At 52.0% G+C, this 17,803-nt stretch overlaps 2 protein-coding genes and 1 long non-coding RNA gene across 3 annotated transcripts in view; 1 reads left to right on the plus strand and 2 right to left on the minus strand.

Annotated features, from left to right (window-relative positions):
• The window catches only part of LOC118696589 (uncharacterized), a 146,633-nt gene extending 135,534 nt beyond the window's left edge, over window positions 1-11,099 (plus strand). Inside the window, exon 3 of the long non-coding RNA XR_004981658.2 lies at window positions 11,030-11,099. This is a non-coding gene — a long non-coding RNA (uncharacterized LOC118696589). The remainder of the gene's footprint in view (window positions 1-11,029) is intronic.
• Window positions 1,433-5,820, minus strand: LOC129046591 (keratin, type I cytoskeletal 14). Its single transcript, XM_036398779.2, has 8 exons — window positions 5,269-5,820; window positions 3,601-3,683; window positions 3,168-3,324; window positions 2,748-2,909; window positions 2,540-2,665; window positions 2,237-2,457; window positions 1,871-1,920; window positions 1,433-1,682 (listed from the first exon to the last, which is right to left on the minus strand). Exons 1-8 carry the CDS (start codon window positions 5,773-5,775, stop codon window positions 1,585-1,587), a joined length of 1,404 nt encoding a protein of 467 aa, XP_036254672.1. The 5' UTR covers window positions 5,776-5,820; the 3' UTR covers window positions 1,433-1,584.
• On the minus strand, window positions 10,372-16,140 carry LOC118696576 (keratin, type I cytoskeletal 14). The gene is made up of 8 exons (XM_036398781.1): window positions 15,604-16,140; window positions 14,057-14,139; window positions 13,396-13,552; window positions 12,720-12,881; window positions 11,932-12,057; window positions 11,629-11,849; window positions 11,018-11,055; window positions 10,372-10,659 (listed from the first exon to the last, which is right to left on the minus strand). Exons 1-8 carry the CDS (start codon window positions 16,108-16,110, stop codon window positions 10,562-10,564), a joined length of 1,392 nt encoding a protein of 463 aa, XP_036254674.1. The 5' UTR covers window positions 16,111-16,140; the 3' UTR covers window positions 10,372-10,561.
• Window positions 16,141-17,803: the final 1,663 nt, after the last annotated feature.

The raw sequence follows: 17,803 nt of genomic DNA on the forward strand, positions 1-17,803 counted from the left end.
TGCTGCCAGGGAGTCTGAGACGACTTGAGGCTCAGGTACATTTTTCCTTGATCTGGTGTTCATTTTTGAGATAGCTCTGGTTTGTTTGGCCTGGAAGACTTTCCCCAAAGAAGGTTTGTCATTCCAGCAAAGGGAGAAGCACAATACAGTCCATGAACTCTGCACTCTGCTGTGTCTCGTTTCCTGCCCTTTTCTGTAATTGCTGAATGATGATACACAATGATAAAATCTCACACTCCCTTCTCTGGAAAGACCTGGCAGGTTCCCCACTTCTTCGATCTCCTTTCCTCTCCTTTGCCTGTCCTGTCATGCCCAGTGTGACATCATCAGCTCTTCCCAAACCTGCTGGGGCCAGGGAGCACCCTGGGGACTGTAATGCTGCGGGGAGACTCAGGGAGGATGAATGAACCATTGATCACCCAAAGGATGAGCAAGCTGAGCCTCAGCTGCAGGAGCCTCTTGCCCATTGTTATAAGGGAAGCTGACTTAATGCCAGCTGTTCCCTCTCACTTTGGTCTGAGCCCAGATCTGTGTCCTTGAGGTGTGGGATGGACATAAGCTCAGGCATAGGGCTCCCAGCTACCACAGACTAGAAAGCATGAAGTTGGATCAAAGTGATTCCATCAGGTTTTTGGCTCTAAAACAATTTCCTCTCCTCTCTGGCCCTCCCTTGGTCGCTCTCCAGCAGGCGAGTGGGCACAGGCACAGCCAGAACCTGCTGCTGCCCAGCTGAGTCACTAATCCTGAACAGCAGCTCAGCCTCAGGCATCATTTCTACCTCTCAGGTAGTTTCAGGAAGGGTTTTAGCAGTGATCTGTTACACACGACAGTGATAGAAATTATTGCTACTCATCCCTGTGCAGATTAAGCAATGGTTACTTTAGTTCCTCAAGTGCAGCCCTGGGGCAGCATGAATAGCCCTGTAAAAGTTTTTGTGCCTGACAGTGTGATTTAAAGACAGTCAAAAGAGACAGCAGGCCTGTAGGGATGAGGTTTGCCAACCAGCTGGATGCTGGGCTCATGGCTCAGAGAGAGCACCTGACAGCAGCAGCCTTGCTGAAGCCATCTAAGTTCAGCTTACAGGAGAAAGTGACTTTTTATGATCCTAAGAGTTTGAGAACTGAGCTTGTTTTTGTTGACTTTAATTACCAGGTGTGTGGGACAATGACCTCAAACCTCATCATTCCATAACTGCCTTCATTTTCTATCACACAGTTTATGTCTTAGCCAGTCCCATGTATTTACAAGCACCAAGTTCATTAGAAAAAAGCTGTCCCAGGCAGAGCCCCCGTCCCTCCAGGTGGAACCCATGTCCCTCCATTCCCCTCCTCTCACTGGCTTCTTATGGTTTCTCAGGACTTTCCCTGTGAACACAGAACCCAGAGGCTTTGAGGGATTGCATGTCAGTGATCAGACAAGACAAGTCTGCAGCTGCACGAGCGAGAAGAAAAAGCTTTATTAAATGTGTCCAGAGACACCTGCATGGAATGAGGGCAACACATGAGGAAGAGCAGGTGAAGGGAGCACACATGGCCTCAGGCACTTCTTGGCTCAGTCTGATGCTCTCCTGAGCCAGGGGCTGTCCTAGCGAGTGGTGAGTGCCACCTGCTCCCGGGAGGACACCACCTTCCCGTCCTGCACCTCCTCCACGATCGTGCGCACCTGGCGGGACGATGTCACGACTGCAAAGGAAAGGGCGACCATTATTCACGGCAGGAAGGAGAGAAATTTCTTAAAACATTTTCAGATAGTGCACATTCTTCAAGAGCTGGTGGGAATTCCACAAGGGAGTGGAAAATGCTGCTTTAAACAGGCCTGCTTTGACTGGGAAGGGGAAAGAACCAGGCTGAGCGGAAAGGTGGGTTCTTACCATCTCTGCCAGAGTGTGAGGACATGGCCGAGGAGTACTGGGAGGAGATGCTACAAGGGAAGCACAAAACCAAAGAGATGTTAGGGACAAACTCTGTTGTTGCTGCTACACAGGCTCTGTGTTCAGGCAGGAGAAAAACAGAGAAGGCTCATGGAGATAAAAGTGTTGCTCCACTTGGCCGCTCCTGAGGGACAGAGGAACCACAGCAACACCCCACTACAGCCAGACACCAGGGACAGAGCACTGGGCATCCACAGCTGATGTGAACAGAGAAACCAGCCTTGAAAGCTCTGACTGGGCTGACACCCTGGGCACTTTGTGTCAGTGACCCTCCCAGCCGCCCTCCCAGCGGAGCCCCTCACGCACTGGGCATCCTCTCCCTCCAGCAGCCGGCGGTACGTGGCGATCTCCTGCTCCAGGCGGCACTTGACGTCCAGCAGGACCCTGTACTCGTGGTTCTGGCGCTCCATGTCGCAGCGCAGCTCGGCCAGCTGCTCCTCCACGCCCGTGATCAGCATCTGCAGCTGGGCCAGCTGGGTGCCGTAGCGCGCCTCCGTGTCGGCCAGGGTGCCCTCCAGCGCCGCTTTCTGCGGGACGGGCACGGGCTCAGGGGGCGGCCAGGGTGGGCACAGCCCTGCATCCCCCTCCCTGCATGCCCAGCCCTGGTACCGTGCTGAGCTGCGACTGCAGGTCGATCTCCAGGCTCTGGATCGTGCGCCGCAGCTCCGTGATCTCCGTCTTGCCGCTCTGCAGCTGCTCCGTGTTGATGGCCACCTCCCGGTTCAGCTCTTCTGTCTGCACAGAGGCAAAGCCCTCAGAGCCCTGGCAGCAGCCCCTGCCCCAGCCCTGTGCTCACTGCTCAGCTCCAGCTCCTCACCTTGCTGAAGAACCACTGCTCGGCGTCCCTGCGGTTCTTCTCCGCCAGGCTCTCGTACTGCTCCCGCATCTCCGCCAGGATCTTGGTGAGGTCGATGCCAGGAGCAGCGTCCATCTCCACGCTGATCTCCCCACCCACCTGCCCACGCAGGGCAGTCATTTCCTGACACAAAAAAGACACAGCACACGTCAGAGGGACATGGCATCTTCTCATGGTGAGAAATTTCTTCTTTGCACCCAGCACAGGAACCCCACAGACCTCCTGGAGGTCCTGCCTGAAGGGATTATTTCTCTCCCCTTTCCTGGTCAAGTGTCTCCTGACAGCCCTAATTCCAGAAACTCCCGTGCGTTTGGCCTGACTGTTTCCCTGGTGCACAAGGAATGTTTGTAGGTCCTAATTTGAGCCCTACTCCATGCTCACCTCCTCATGGTTCTTCTTCAGATAAGCCAGCTCCTCCTTCAGGTTCTCGATCTGCATCTCCAGGTCGGCTCTGGACAGGGTCAGCTCATCCAGGACCCGGCGCAGGCCGTTGATGTCAGCCTCAACACTCATGCGCAGAGCCTGCTCCGACTCAAACCTGGGGACAACACACACAGCTGCATATACCCACCTGATGGAGCATTTTTCTTGTCTTTTCCTTCCCCAACTCAGTGTATTTTTGCCAAGAATCTTTAATTCAATGTGTGTACACAGCTCTCACAGTGCAGAAACAGCAGCGCTGTGCCCAGGAAGAGATGAACTATTCCCAAATGTCCCACTCCAGCGGAAAAACCCCAGGTGCAGATAAAAAACACCTTGAACAGCCAGGATTTCCCCCCTTTTTCACAAAAGCTCTTGGAGATGTTGGACTCACTTGGTTCGGAAGTCGTCTGCTGCCAGCCTGGCATTGTCGATCTGCAGGACGATGTTGGCATTTTCAACAGTTGCAGAAAGAATCTGATGGGAGATAAGTCAAAGAGTTAAAAAGTCATTTCAAACACTGAGTGATCCCATCCAGAGAAGGACTGGAGCAGCACTGGGCCATGGACTTCCATGTGGGCTCTGCAAAGAAGGAGATGGAGTGCTCGTTTCCATCTCCCATCAGCACGGGCTCAGTCCCCTGGGAACACTGCCATGGGCATGTCACCCTGCCCAGGTGCTCACACCATGCTGAGCCCTGGCTGCACTCCAGGCTTTGGGAATGGGAGCAGCCCAGCTAAGAAGGAAAAAAGGGTTGAGGAAGGAAGGAGTGCCTTGTGCCTACCTCATTTGGCTTTCATAATTACACCTGAGGTGCAAGTATTTGCGCTGACATTATGAAAATGGTTGGCCATTTAGTGAGCAGGAATTTCTGTAGCCACGAGCTAATGAAGAGCTGTAAATTCTCCTGCTTCAGGGGATATCCAAGGAATAATCCAGGAATATTGATGTGGCCATTTCCCAGCTGGCAGGGGAGAGGGAGGGAAGGATCTGCCTTCCCGTGGATCAGGAGCAGAAGGTTTCTTTGAAACCCAGCACTTCATCACTCAAATCCACAGACAGCTCCTGCCTCCAGATGTTTCTGTGCTCCATCAGAGTACACTGACATGCTGGAATCTGCAGAGGAGCTTCCTGCATCAAGGCAAGCCCTTTCCCCCAGGGTGAAGCCCAAGAAATTTTAGGAATGTGAGTTCCCTCCAGGGGCTGACCCTGCCCCATTTCCCAGGAATTTATTCTTACAGACCAGGTATGACATTGCCCAACCGCCCACACCTCATTCCCTCAGTGAGCCTGAGCTCACTCAGGATGAGTGATAAGGGCAGAGGGGGGCAAGCAATGGCAGGCCAGGGAGGGATGGGCAAATTCTGATGTTTTGGCTGAAGGAGTTTTGTTTAAAATCATCCAGGGAGCTGCTAAGTATAGAGAAATTACCTTGGCCATGACTTCATCTGCTGCATTTTACAGCAGGGCACACACCTGATTTCAGCACCTACCACAGCCCAGTGAGTTCCAATCCTGGACTGGACTCTGTGTCGGCAACTCCCAAAGAACAAGATCCCATGGGGCAGTTTCTTTCTATTTTAACTTCTACCTTTACCCTCCTCAAAGGATATGGGGAAAAATCTGATTTGTAGGATATTTGTGAGAATGACTATTCATCTCCATCTGCATATCACTCAGCAGTGAACAGGGCCAGGAGATAACAAGTCCCTGCCTGCTAAGAACGCCATCAGGAGCCTAACAGGGAGCAGCTATGGGGCACAAGCAGTAAGAAGGAAGGCAGGAGGTGACAGTGTGGCAGCAAGTACCATCAGGTAACCTGAATCTATCTGCCTCCTTTCCTGCCCCATCTTTCTCCCTACACCAGAACAGTCAACAGGAAGCCCATTCTGGTGCCTGGTGATCTGCTGTTCATAGTGACTGTTATTGCAAAGCTCTGCTTTTCATTTCACACGAATTACCCGCTATTTGATAAACCTCTCCCCTCCAGCTGTAACATGAAAAAGGTCATCTCTTCACAAGTGACTTTGGTGAAGATGTCCCGTTAATGCCAGCATCCTACCTTGTTCCTGAGCTCCTCGATAGTCCTGTAGTAGGGGCTGTAGTCACGGTCAGGACCAGGTCCCTGCTTCTTGTACCACTCCCTGATCTTCACCTCCAGGTCGGTGTTGGCCTCCTCCAGGGCTCGCACCTTGTCCAGGTAGGCGGCCAGGCGGTCGTTGAGGTTCTGCATGGTCTCCTTCTCCCCCGCCGGCAGGATGCCATCACCGCCTCCAAAGCCTCCAAATCCTCCTCCAAAGGCGGCCCCAAAGCCGGCCCCATAGCTGCCCCCAAAGCCCCCGCCCAGGGCCCCTCCTGCGCTGCTGCAGTAGCTGCCCCCAAAGCCGCTGCCGAGCCCCGAGACCACGCGGGAGGAGACGGAGTAGCTGCCGGAGCCCCCGTGCACGCTGGGGGCCCGGTACCCTCCTCCCCCGACACGCACGGAGGAGACCCTGCTGGAGCCTCCCCCCAGGCCCCCGAAGCCCTTGAGGGAGGTGGAGGACGAGTATTGCCTGACAGTGGTGCTCATGCTGGAGGCTGGAGGTGCAGGGAGAGGCGGCTCGGCAGCGCAGCAGCAGCAGCAGCAGCAGCGAGTGCTCGCTCCCCTGCCTCGGGGCTCTTTATAGCCCGGCCAGGAGGCGTTGCCACACTTTTTTTTTTCCTTCTTTTTTTTTCTTTTTTTTTTTTTCCCTTGCATTCCCGACGATTTTCATCACTCATAAAGCCTGAGCCAACTTCCAGAATCGTCATTTTTGCCTTTGTTCTATTCATGCTTTTTGTCATATTGCACTTGAAGCTTTTTCTCTTACAAAGAGCATCTTTATGCTTCTTCCGTTTCCAAGTAAATTGTCAGGTGTGATTAAAAGGAGGAGGCTCCTTGCTCAGGGCTATGATTTAATTCCTTCTGCACTGTGAGCTTTGAAACAGAGCGGTGCAGGATTTGAGGGAATAGCTCAGCATCTCTTTTACTGTGGCTTTTTGCCCCAGCTACAGTTTCCTGTCCCTGCTTGGGCTGCACACACACACCTGCAGGGACAGCAGCCGTGTTGTGAGACCCTGAATGCACCTCCAAAGCCCCTGAGTACAATGGTGCTGGAAGGAACTTGGCTGCCAATCCTGGAAATACAAGTCCGCTCTTTTATCCGCAGGGAGAGGGATGAGCAGTCATGAAAAAGCAATGAAAAGGGAATTTGTGCTCCAGGGCTCTCTGGAGTCTTCACTTCAGAGACCACCCAAGAGTGGGGGACTGTGGAAAGGTGATAGGATGGGTTGTCTTCTTTGTGAATTTAGCAAACCATCCCAAAAGGACAGGGTATGGAGGCTAGCTAGAAATTATGAGATGTCCACGGAAAATGTGGAATAGCAGAAAGTAGATGAAGGACGTAAGGAAAAAGCTTCTGGTGTGTAAGCCCTGTGAGCAGGAGCACAAAGCTGACAGGAGCACAGCTCAGCAGCTGATGCCAGTGATGTTTTTCTGTCAGTTGTGAGCAGGCAGGACAGCTTCACTGTGAATTTGGAGCTTATGGCTCCCATCTGAACGGAGCTTCAGGAGAGACAGAGATCATCTCTGGCAAGCAAAAAAGGCTCCAGAACCGAGCACAGTGGTGTGGCCAGGCCCTGCTGACCCACAGCACAGGCAGAACCCACCAATCTGAGTGTGCCTGGCTCATCCTGCAGGGTGTGGAAGGGAAGGGATTGCTCATGTGTGCACACGGTGGATTGTTGGGCTGTCTCTGCAGACAGGCCCCAACAGCCCCTTCCCAACAGCCAAGTTCTTCCTTAGATCATTTGCCAAAGGAGGGGAGAAAAGGGAATGGAAGGAAGAACAAAGGTACATTGCTGAGGAGCTCAAAGGGCACAACTCCCTCCCCTCCATCTGCAGAAAGCTGGAGACAGTACAGGAGTGGGATGTGTCCTTGGAATATCAGGATTGGCTGCTATGGAGAAGTGGTTCCCTATCTCCACTGGTGGATGGAGACAAGTCCGTGCAGCTCGGAGAGCTGGAGGATCGGAGCCTCTGCTGGCTCTGGCTGTGTCTGTCCCCTGGATGTGTTCCTGTCGTGTGAGCGCCGGGCACAGCGCCAGGGGACGCCCACTCGCTGCTCGTCCTGCCCAGGTGCGGATGGAAAAGGTGCAGCAGCAGGCGGGGGCGGCCGGGACGTGGCGCTGCCAGGAATGTGCTTCGTCCCCATCTTCGTTTCCTCACCTCTGCCCGGGCAATGCCGCGGTTTGTCCTCTCTGATTGCAGCGGTGATGTGGGGAAAGGGCGATGTCAGAGACAAAACCGGTGCGGAGCCCCTGTGTGAGTCCAAACGCTCAGCCTTGTCCTGAGCAAAGCCCCTCAGAGTGGCACAGTGTCACACTGTCACCTGTGTCACACAGGTGATTCACGGTTCTTCCTCTGTGGGGAATTGCCTTTTCTTTCATCTTTTGTTTGCCATTGATCTGCTATGCCATAAAAACACACGTTGCCCAGAATATCTGTGATACTTTGGTAATGCCACAGGGCAGCAATTAAAATCATGAGCATTAATTAAGAGTTAAAACTACATTAACCACTCAAGGACGTTATTTCCATGACCTCCCATTGAACACAACCACAAGGACTGCATGTTGTTTCTACCACAGCCTTTGAAGTAAAAGGCTGAGTATGAAACCAGATCCTGCCTCTCTTCTTGAGCACGTGCACACTGTGAGCCCATTTTTAATATTATTCAAAATCAGAATTCCAGTCCTACGGCATAACAGGAGCTTCATGGTAGCACAATGGTGTTCAAACATACAATTGGTCTTACTTTGGGAGAAAATGGAGGTGAAGTTCTGGCTCCAAAATTACATATCAGCAGATGCAGATACTACCTGGACAAAACCATTTCCCTCTTTTTATATGTTTATAAAGTTTGCCCTGGAATGCAATTATCATCAAAAAGTTCCCTAAAATGAGCTGGAAACCATGCCTTACTGTCTGTTTCTAAAGTGGTCTTTTCTGTCAGAGGAATTCAGTGTTGCCTGAGAAGTCAAACCATCTTTCTAGACTAAATTCCCACTTTCTGAAACCTGCCTCAAGCTGCTGCTGCCTGTCAGCATGAGCCACCCCTGCAGCTCCCTCCTCCATGGGGTTTCCTAAGGTCAGGACTAATTATTAATGCTCAAGGCAGGAGAAAATTGACATCTGTTTTCCACACCTCCCTCACACTGTGCAGGAGTAATTAAAGCAGGGGATTTCATTAGCAAAGTGTTATTTGTTGTTTCTATAGGAACACAGGTGTGCCAAGACATTTACAGGAGGAAAATATAAAGCAAGGGTGAATTCCAGCGAGGCACCTCAGCATCCCTGCACTGGGTGTTGCAACAGCCAGAGGGGCACAGGCATGGCAGGGGACTCAGAGGAGCTGCAAGATGTGTTGGTGGTCCCTGCACCACCCATGGGGACAACAGGGTCCCTAAGAGGTGACCTGGAATGGGGTGTGGCTGTGCAACCTGTGTCTGTCCCGACCCTTCTCAGGTATCTGATCTTGAGTGATTCAACCCTGTCTTTACCCAGTGCTGGGACATGAATTCCCCCAGGGAGAGTCCCTGGGCTGCTCTGGGCTCCCTCCTCAGGGCTGTGGGTGTGGAGGGAGCACAGTCTGCAGGACCATGGAGGTGCTGGGGCTGGAAGTGCCTCAGAGTGGGAGGGTTGGGAATTGTGCTGCTGCTGACCTGTGGATCAGCCAAGGATGTGCAGCAGCCTTTATCCTAACCCACTGATGAGCTCACTGATATCAGCATTAAACTTCAAACCAAAGCTGTGTCTCCTCTGGCCAGTGGATGCTGGGGATGCTTGGGGCAGCCAATGCCCCACAAGGGTCACGGGGGTCTGCTCCAAGGGGACAGAATCCCAGAATCCCAGAATAATGAGGTTGGAAGAGACCTCTAAGATCATCGAGTCCAACCTGTGCCCTAACACCCCAGCTAGACTATAGCACCAAGGGCCATGTCCAGTCTTTTTTTAAACACATCCAGAGATAGTGATTCTACCACCTCCCTGGGAAGAGCATTCCAGTACTTTATTATTCTTTCAGGGAAATTTTTTTTCCTAATATCCAACCTATATCTTCCCTGATGTAGCTTGAGACAGGGGGGTCACAGCCCAGGCAGTGGGCAGAGCTGCAGGGCAGGGGGTTGAGGGCCTCAGAACCATGGAGCCCTGCCAACCTGGCTGCAGAGCAGATGATGCACTGCAGGCTTCATTCCAATGTTTGGGGGAAAATAAAGAATTCTCTCTTATCTCCTCCTACATTCCAGACAGATTTCTGTAGAAGGGTTTTAAAGCTGTGTGGCCAGCTCTGCTCTCACTCTCATTCAGTTGCTCTGCTCTGATTCATTTCATTGAGTTAGAAGTTGGATTTACAAAGTAATAAATGTGTCAGAATGCAGCCAAGAATGTGTCTGGACTGGCTTTCCAGGAACGCTGGGCTGGCTGACTGCAGTGGGAACTGCTGTGTCAGGAGCAGTCACCGGCAGCCGGAGAGTGCCACAAGAACTCCCAGAAGAATTTTAATCCTTTTTCTTGCACAGACCATACCCTCCTCTTCCCATCACTGTTTTCTTCACCCTTCAGTGGCGCCCTTGGAAGCAGGAACCAAACTGAGCTGAGTTTGCCTGTCTGGAGGGACAGCAGCCCTCTGACAGATCCCTGTCCTGCCTGCAGCTTCAGACTGTTTCACCCCAAAGTCTGGGATCCAGAATGAGGAGCAGCTGCTGGGGCAGAGCTGGGGCGTGGCATTTGCAGGGTCCTGTCTGCATCACTTGGGCTTTGTTCACTTGCTTGGCCTCTCTGGGTTAAAGCCTCAGCCCTGCTGTTGCTGGGCATTGCAGTGGGGGAGCAGTGCTTTGTCCAATCTGTGAAACACAGGGATTCTCACAGGCTTCACCTCCCACCACCTGTGGGATCAGCTCCTTTCTAGACTCCCCCCACACCCTCTCCCCTGAAGCTGCCAGGTCTCAGGAGTTACAGAGGTGTGGGTGTGCAGGCCCCACCACCAGGGTACCAGGGATGGAGAAAGCTGCTCCTTCCAGGGAGGAGCTTTGTCCCACAGATGCAGGGGTGGGAGAGCCCAAGAGCATTGAGACCAGATCTTGGTTTGCAGGACTGCAAAGAGAAGCTTTATTTGATTCCTGTGTGTGGCACAGAGCTGAGAGAAGGGTGAGAGAGGGCGAGGAGGGGGGTGATAGTGGGAGAAGGTGCTTTTGATGATCCATATGGCAAGAACACATCAGCTGGGATCTGCTTTGCTGTGCTGGGCAAGGTTTGCAGCAAAACAGGCAGTGCCTCAGTGGGCAGCCTGGGTGATCTGCTCCCGGGAGGAGATCACCTTCCCATCCTGGACCTCCTCGAAGATGGTGCGGATCTGGCGGGTGGTTACTGGTCCTGCAATGTGGACAGAAGAAGCTGTTACTTCCAGGGCAGCAAGGAGAAAGTCTCTTAAAGATCTTAGAGATTTGTTACTACAGACATCACATCAGAAACCCAATAAAGCACCACATTCCCACTGCTAAATTGTACGGATTCAGTCTGTTCAGATAATTTCTGACACATGTTTTGGTATATAGTAATATTTGTTATATAATAAATTTGTTGTAACGTAAAATTTTATATACAAGTTCAAATTTTGGAAATATAATCAGATAGTAACTTTAGTAGAAAAGTAAAAGGAGTCTGTGCTAAGAAGTGGGTGAGAGTATGAGACCTGTGTATGATCAGAGCTTCAGCCAAGACCTGTCCTTACCTTCTTTCACAGGCTGCGAGACGTAGTGGGAAGACATGCTATGGGAGGAGAACAAGGAAAAGGAGGTGAGAAACACGAAAAAGGTGAGTAATGTCCAAGATGAGATCATTATTTAAACCTTGCCTTAATACTATGTACCAATACATGATTCAAATGCTTCTGGAAACTGCCAGTGTCCCAACTGAAGGAAGTAACTGTTAAGGATGGGTGTGTGACACAGGAATTCAGACACCAGTGCAGCACCTGCTCCCTGCCCGGGATCACACAGACATGGAAGGATGGCAGCTGGAACCCAGGGATGCTGCAGGGCTGTTACAACCACTGGGCTGTTGTGGACTGGTGGGACTGAAAAGAGAGCCCCTGTTGCGTGCAATGGGTCAGGGAATGGGCTGAGAGAACCCTCCAGGGGATGCAGGTGGTTCATTTTCTATTTCCTTTGCTATGACCCATCTCCTCCCAGCACCCTCTGTCACTGTCATATTTACTGAAAAATCCCTTCGCCAGCACTTCTTCTCCTGGGAAGCTGATAAACCTCAGAAAAGAAATCCTGGCGAAGGGATTTTTCAGAAAACATGACAGTGACAGCCCTCCCAGCGGAGCCCCTCACGCACTGGGCGTCCTCTCCCTCCAGCAGCCGGCGGTACGTGGCGATCTCCTGCTCCAGGCGGCACTTGACGTCCAGCAGGACCCTGTACTCGTGGTTCTGGCGCTCCATGTCGCAGCGCAGCTCGGCCAGCTGCTCCTCCACGCCCGTGATCAGCATCTGCAGCTGGGCCAGCTGGGTGCCGTAGCGCGCCTCCGTGTCGGCCAGGGTGCCCTCCAGCGCCGCTTTCTGCGGGACGGGCACGGGCTCAGGGGGCGGCCAGGGTGGGCACAGCCCTGCATCCCCCTCCCTGCATGCCCAGCCCTGGTACCGTGCTGAGCTGCGACTGCAGGTCGATCTCCAGGCTCTGGATCGTGCGCCGCAGCTCCGTGATCTCCGTCTTGCCGCTCTGCAGCTGCTCCGTGTTGATGGCCACCTCCCGGTTCAGCTCTTCTGTCTGCACAGAGGCAAAGCCCTCAGAGCCCTGGCTTTCCTCCTATGACTAGCCACCCTCCTAACAGGACTGTGAAACCAACCGTCCACCTCACTAGGCCACCTCCTGCAGAAGGCACCCCTACTCCACTAATCCCAGCCCTAATGGAAACAACAAGCCTACTTAGCACTGGCTGTATGCCTAACAGCCAACCTCACAGCAGGCCACCTTCTCATCCAGCTCATCTCTACAGCCACAACAGCCCTATTTTCCACAATACCAGCAGTTTCGCTTCTAACTCTACTAATTCTCTTCTCACTAACCATCCTAGAGGTAGCAGTAGCGATAATCCAAGCCTATGTCTTCGTGCTCCTACTGAGCCTTTACCTACAAGAAAATATCTAACTCTCAATGGCACACCAAGCACATTCTTATCACATAGTAGACCCTAGCCCCTGACCCATCCTAGGAGCAGCCACTGCTCTCCTAACCACCTCAGGACTAACAATGTGATTCCACTACAACTCCCCTCGACTCCTATTCTAGGCCTACTCTCCACTATTCTCGTCATGTTCCAATGATGACGCAACATTGTAGGAGAAAGCACATTCCAAGGCCACCACACTCCCTCTGTACAGCAGCCCCAGCCCCAGCCCTGTGCTCACTGCTCAGCTCCAGCTCCTCACCTTGCTGAAGAACCACTGCTCGGCGTCCCTGCGGTTCTTCTCCGCCAGGCTCTCGTACTGCTCCCGCATCTCCGCCAGGATCTTGGTGAGGTCGATGCCAGGAGCAGCGTCCATCTCCACGCTGATCTCCCCACCCACCTGCCCACGCAGGGCAGTCATTTCCTGACACAAAAAGAGACAGCACATCATCATGCAAGTCAAGAAAGAGCATTTAAAATGTTCCTCTTCAGAAAGAGCTCTTCAGGAAAGTGAGCATTTAGAGGCTGATCAAAAGGGAGCAAACTGGGGTATTTGCTCCATGACCACAAATAAAATAATTCAAATTCTTGTGAAGTCCCTGCTGGAGTTAATTCTCCAGAGAATAAAGCAGTGCCTGTAGGGTGGTTCATTTCTCAGGGAACAGACCTTCCCAGCCAGAAGCTGCAAGGGTTGTTAATAAACCTCCAACAGGTGGTTATTACTGGATGGGCATTACTGATGTGGCAAATGGTGAATGGGATTTCCACAGGCTCCAGGGAGGATGTGCTGCTGTCCAGAGTATATCCCCTCTGCTGCCTCACCAGCACTTCTCACCTCCTGCCCAGCAGTTCACAACTCAGCATAACCTTAAAGGCTGGACCAGAACTCAAATTTCAGTGCCCGGGGTGGCCTTTTTAGAGCCTGACTCTGTGCTCACCTCCTCATGGTTCTTCTTCAGATAAGCCAGCTCCTCCTTCAGGTTCTCGATCTGCATTTCCAGGTCGGCTCTGGACAGGGTCAGCTCATCCAGGACCCGGCGCAGGCCGTTGATGTCGGCCTCAACACTCATGCGCAGAGCCTGCTCCGACTCAAACCTGGGGGCACAAACACACTCAGCAAAGCTGCACCAGCCCCTGGCTTTGCTGTCTGCTGCCTCCACACTGCTGTTGGCATCGTGGCAATACTACATGGCCCCATCGACAATTTTCCTAGGGGAAGTTCTGAGCAAAGTGGGTGGAAACTGATAAAAAAGTGTCCACCTGAGTCTGTAACATCACCCTGCTCCTTACACCAGGCCTCGGTACTGGCCCTGGGCTCTGCTGAGGTGCACACACACATTAAAGGCACAGTGAGGCACAGGGCAAGGTCTCTGTACCAGACATAAATCAGCAACAGGAATGAAATAGTGGGTTTGATGGAAGCAACGTAATCCCTGTGTGCCTGTAAGACTGAGAGAACCATCTGCTTTGGAAATTGCACCCTCATTTTGAAGGCTTTGCTTCCACATTGCCTTTCTGGGGTGTGGATGGGATTTTCTCCTCATTTCATCAAACTTCCCTGCACACTTTATTCCATTTTTTCCAGGAAATGTGTCTTACTTAGTCCTGAAGTCATCTGCTGTCAGCCTGGCATTGTCAATCTGCAGCAGGAGGTTGGAATTGTCAACTGTGGCCGCCAACACCTGGGCAGTGAAAGATAAAAGAGCGTCAGGAATTCCTCCTGGCTGAGTGTTGGGACAGGAACAAGATTTTTGGGGAAGTTTGGCATTTCCTTAGCAGAAGTCTGGAATCAGGACAAGTGAGATACAGCTGAGACTGACTGCTGGTTAATCATGACCTCCCTTTCCAAAAATCCACCAGTAAGTGTTTCAAAAGGCAGAGTGAGGCCACATAAGATGGGTGAGATCTGACGGTGGCCTTTGTTCCTATCCTCCAGGGTAGGTGCTGTTTGTGGAAAGGTCAGAGGGACCAGTGGGGTGTCTGTGCTTGTTACACTTTATTCTGGGATGGATTTAATTGGTTGGCAGCAGAAACGGAGCAAAAGGCAGTGAGCAGGTGCCTACAGATTCTGATTTTCATATTCCCAAAGCAGGAGCAAATAACCCACACTGGGAGGAGAACTCTGTTGAGGAGAGGGGGCGAAAATGAGCTCCCTGCATCCTTTGCCAGCACTCCTGCAGATCCAGCTGTCCACAGCTTCTGGAATCCCTGGGGGCAATTCATACATGGGAAGTAACAGAGAACAACGTAAAGTGGAGCATTTCCTCCAAAATGGTATGCTGGGACTCCAATCAAACAGAGAGGAATCCCCCCTGAGCTGCCTGGGCTGGGCACTTTGTACCAATTCCAGCTCTGGGGCAGTAATTGCCAAAAGAGGCAAAAACCTCGTTATTGGTCAGTTCCATCATTTTATCATCTGACTCTCCTCCACAGGAGGAGCTGAAACAAGTCTGCAAAGTCTTTGCCTGAATGTTTCCAAATATGACATCAGTGTTTCATAGTTTGCCCACAGCTGCAAATCTCCCTGCACCTTAATTTTAAACTCCCAAGGACTCACAAGATCAGTGCAGACTTGTCTGTTTTCTTCATTTTTGTCTTACATCCTCTTAGATCTGTTCCGGCCAGTGAAAGCAGCCACTTGTCCCACTCAGGAGGATGTAACCAAAAGCTGACATTGAGACATCTCTAATTTCCAGCCAGGCACTCTACACATGCCACTGGGACGCTTTTTACGACATAATTAGTAATGACTGATTACAGGAGTAACAGTCATTGTCTCTGCTTCCTCTCTGACACACTGTGATAATCCCAGCATCCTACCTTGTTCCTGAGCTCCTAGATAGTCCTGTAGTAAGAAGGAAGGCAGGAGGTGACAGTGTGGCAGCAAGTACCATCAGGTAACCTGAATCTATCTGCCTCCTTTCCTGCCCCATCTTTCTCCCTACACCAGAACAGTCAACAGGAAGCCCATTCTGGTGCCTGGTGATCTGCTGTTCATAGTGACTGTTATTGCAAAGCTCTGCTTTTCATTTCACACGAATTACCCTGCTATTTGATAAACCTCTCCCCTCCAGCTGTAACATGAAAAAGGTCATCTCTTCACAAGTGACTTTGGTGAAGATGTCCCGTTAATGCCAGCATCCTACCTTGTTCCTGAGCTCCTCGATAGTCCTGTAGTAGGGGCTGTAGTCACGGTCAGGACCAGGTCCCTGCTTCTTGTACCACTCCCTGATCTTCACCTCCAGGTCGGTGTTGGCCTCCTCCAGGGCTCGCACCTTGTCCAGGTAGGCGGCCAGGCGGTCGTTGAGGTTCTGCATGGTCTCCTTCTCCCCCGCCGGCAGGATGCCATCACCGCCTCCAAAGCCTCCAAATCCTCCTCCAAAGGCGGCCCCAAAGCCGGCCCCATAGCTGCCCCCAAAGCCCCCGCCCAGGGCCCCTCCTGCGCTGCTGCAGTAGCTGCCCCCAAAGCCGCTGCCGAGCCCCGAGACCACGCGGGAGGAGACGGAGTAGCTGCCGGAGCCCCCGTGCACGCTGGGGGCCCGGTACCCTCCTCCCCCGACACGCACGGAGGAGACCCTGCTGGAGCCTCCCCCCAGGCCCCCGAAGCCCTTGAGGGAGGTGGAGGACGAGTATTGCCTGACAGTGGTGCTCATGCTGGAGGCTGGAGGTGCAGGGAGAGGCGGCTCGGCAGCGCAGCAGCAGCAGCAGCAGCGAGTGCTCGCTCCCCTGCCTCGGGGCTCTTTATAGCCCGGCCAGGAGGCGTTGCCGGCGCCTTTCGACACCCCTGACAGCCAAAGCCAAATTCCAGAATCATCATTTTCCTCTCCTTGATTTCACATCTTTTGTCACATCCACCGGGCAACACTGTGGCTCACATGGGACTTTCTTCCTCTTTGATTCCCAGCACCTGGCGTGGTGCAGGTCCCTGCTCGGGGCTATGTTTTGGCATTCCCAGTGTCCATTCCTGCTCCACCCTCTGCTTCCTCATGAAGTAACACAAGTGAATCCTCTGTTATCCGCCAGGTCACCTGCAAGTATCATTGCAAACACCTACAAATCTGTTTATTTGGTTTTTTAAGGAGTCTAAAGCCAAGGAAAGCTTTTTTAAAGCCAAATGCACACAAGAGCTCTGTGCATCCATGATCTTTACATGGGCCAAGCCAAAGCTTGGAAACTTTGAATGGAAACTTTCCTGTCAGGACCTTTATTGCAGGACAAGCACAGACCTGGCAGGATTTGTGTACTGATAGAGGATTTGGCAGAAATCTTATAGCTCAAAAAGAGAATAAACTCCAGCAATTTCTGCTTATATACCAGCCTGGGCTGAATCTCCCTACAGAGACTGGAAAGTCCCTACAGTGGTGGGTTTTCAGTCAGTTTAAAGGGTGGATGAGTAATGTTTCCCAGCAGTACCTGCTTTGCTCCACCACCTTTCCCAAATCCCACAGAAACTGCCTGTAACTTCTAAAAAATGTAGAAGGTAAAAAACCCTGTGCTCTCTCAACACCGAGGCAGGGTTTAATGCTTAAACATTCTAAATCAGAGGAGAGGGACTGAAACTCTACCAGACACCCACAGCCAGGGCAGGTTCCTCGCAATTCCTGATGGGAAGAGAAGGATCAATCCTCATCAATGGGAAGAGCAGGATAAATCCTTATCAGTAGGAAGAGTGTGATCAATCCTTATCAGTGTTTGTGCTCTAGGCTTTTCCCTACAGATTTGCAGCTGAAGACAGTGATGCCAATGGTAGCAGGAGCAGCATCACCTCTATCAAAAGTGGTGATGGGCAAAGCCCAACACATCCAGCACTGGGGGTGAGGACCCTGCACACACCAAGGTTTGACCACTCTGGCACAGAGGAGAGGGACAGTGCTGGCCACACCTGCCCCAGGCTACTGAAGGACTGAGCAGAATGATTACAATAACATAGCTGGACAGGTATTGGTGTGGAAAAAAAGCAGCAAAGAAGCAGGAAATGTGGGACTGCTCTGTTTTATTCTTTCTTGGGGAAAAAGCCCTTTGCTGATGTGATGCCAGCTCTTGTTGTGTGCAGTGGAAAATCGCACACCCAGCCCGGCCTGCCTGGCTCCAGCCATGGCATTCTCAATAAAAGAAGTTATTTTAGCTTTTCTCAGAGGTGCCTGTGAGGTAGTGAAGGAGTTATAGGGATTAGGAACCCTTTTGTGTTCTCACTCATGTTGTGAGCTCCTTCCTTCCCAGCCCCCTCCGGCTGTTTTCACATCATAATGCACTAACTGATTTTGGAGGTGCTCAGATGTTCCCAGAGCCTCACCCTCAGTAATTCATAGTGCCTCCTTTCTTTCATGTTCCCCGAAGGACACAGTA

This window comes from Molothrus ater, chromosome 27 (assembly GCF_012460135.2).
Source record: "Molothrus ater isolate BHLD 08-10-18 breed brown headed cowbird chromosome 27, BPBGC_Mater_1.1, whole genome shotgun sequence".
Taxonomy (NCBI): Eukaryota; Metazoa; Chordata; class Aves; order Passeriformes; family Icteridae; genus Molothrus; species Molothrus ater.

What these genes read in the sequence shown, in the direction of transcription:
- LOC129046591 (XM_036398779.2), bottom strand. Translation starts at nt 5,775, where the DNA reads ATGAGCACCACTGTCAGGCAATACTCGTCCTCCACCTCCCTCAAGGGC. An exon ending in TGAAGAAGAACCATGAGGAG is followed by an intron (nt 2,910 to 3,167) that starts GTGAGCATGGAG and finishes TTTTTGTGTCAG; the next exon opens with GAAATGACTGCCCTGCGTGG. An exon ending in CTGGAGGGAGAGGATGCCCA is followed by an intron (nt 1,921 to 2,236) that starts GTGCGTGAGGGG and finishes CTTCCCTTGTAG; the next exon opens with CATCTCCTCCCAGTACTCCT.
- LOC118696576 (XM_036398781.1), bottom strand. Translation starts at nt 16,110, where the DNA reads ATGAGCACCACTGTCAGGCAATACTCGTCCTCCACCTCCCTCAAGGGC. An exon ending in TCGAGGAGCTCAGGAACAAG is followed by an intron (nt 14,140 to 15,603) that starts GTAGGATGCTGG and finishes TTCACTGCCCAG; the next exon opens with GTGTTGGCGGCCACAGTTGA. An exon ending in CTCGCAGCCTGTGAAAGAAG is followed by an intron (nt 10,660 to 11,017) that starts GTAAGGACAGGT and finishes TCCACATTGCAG; the next exon opens with GACCAGTAACCACCCGCCAG.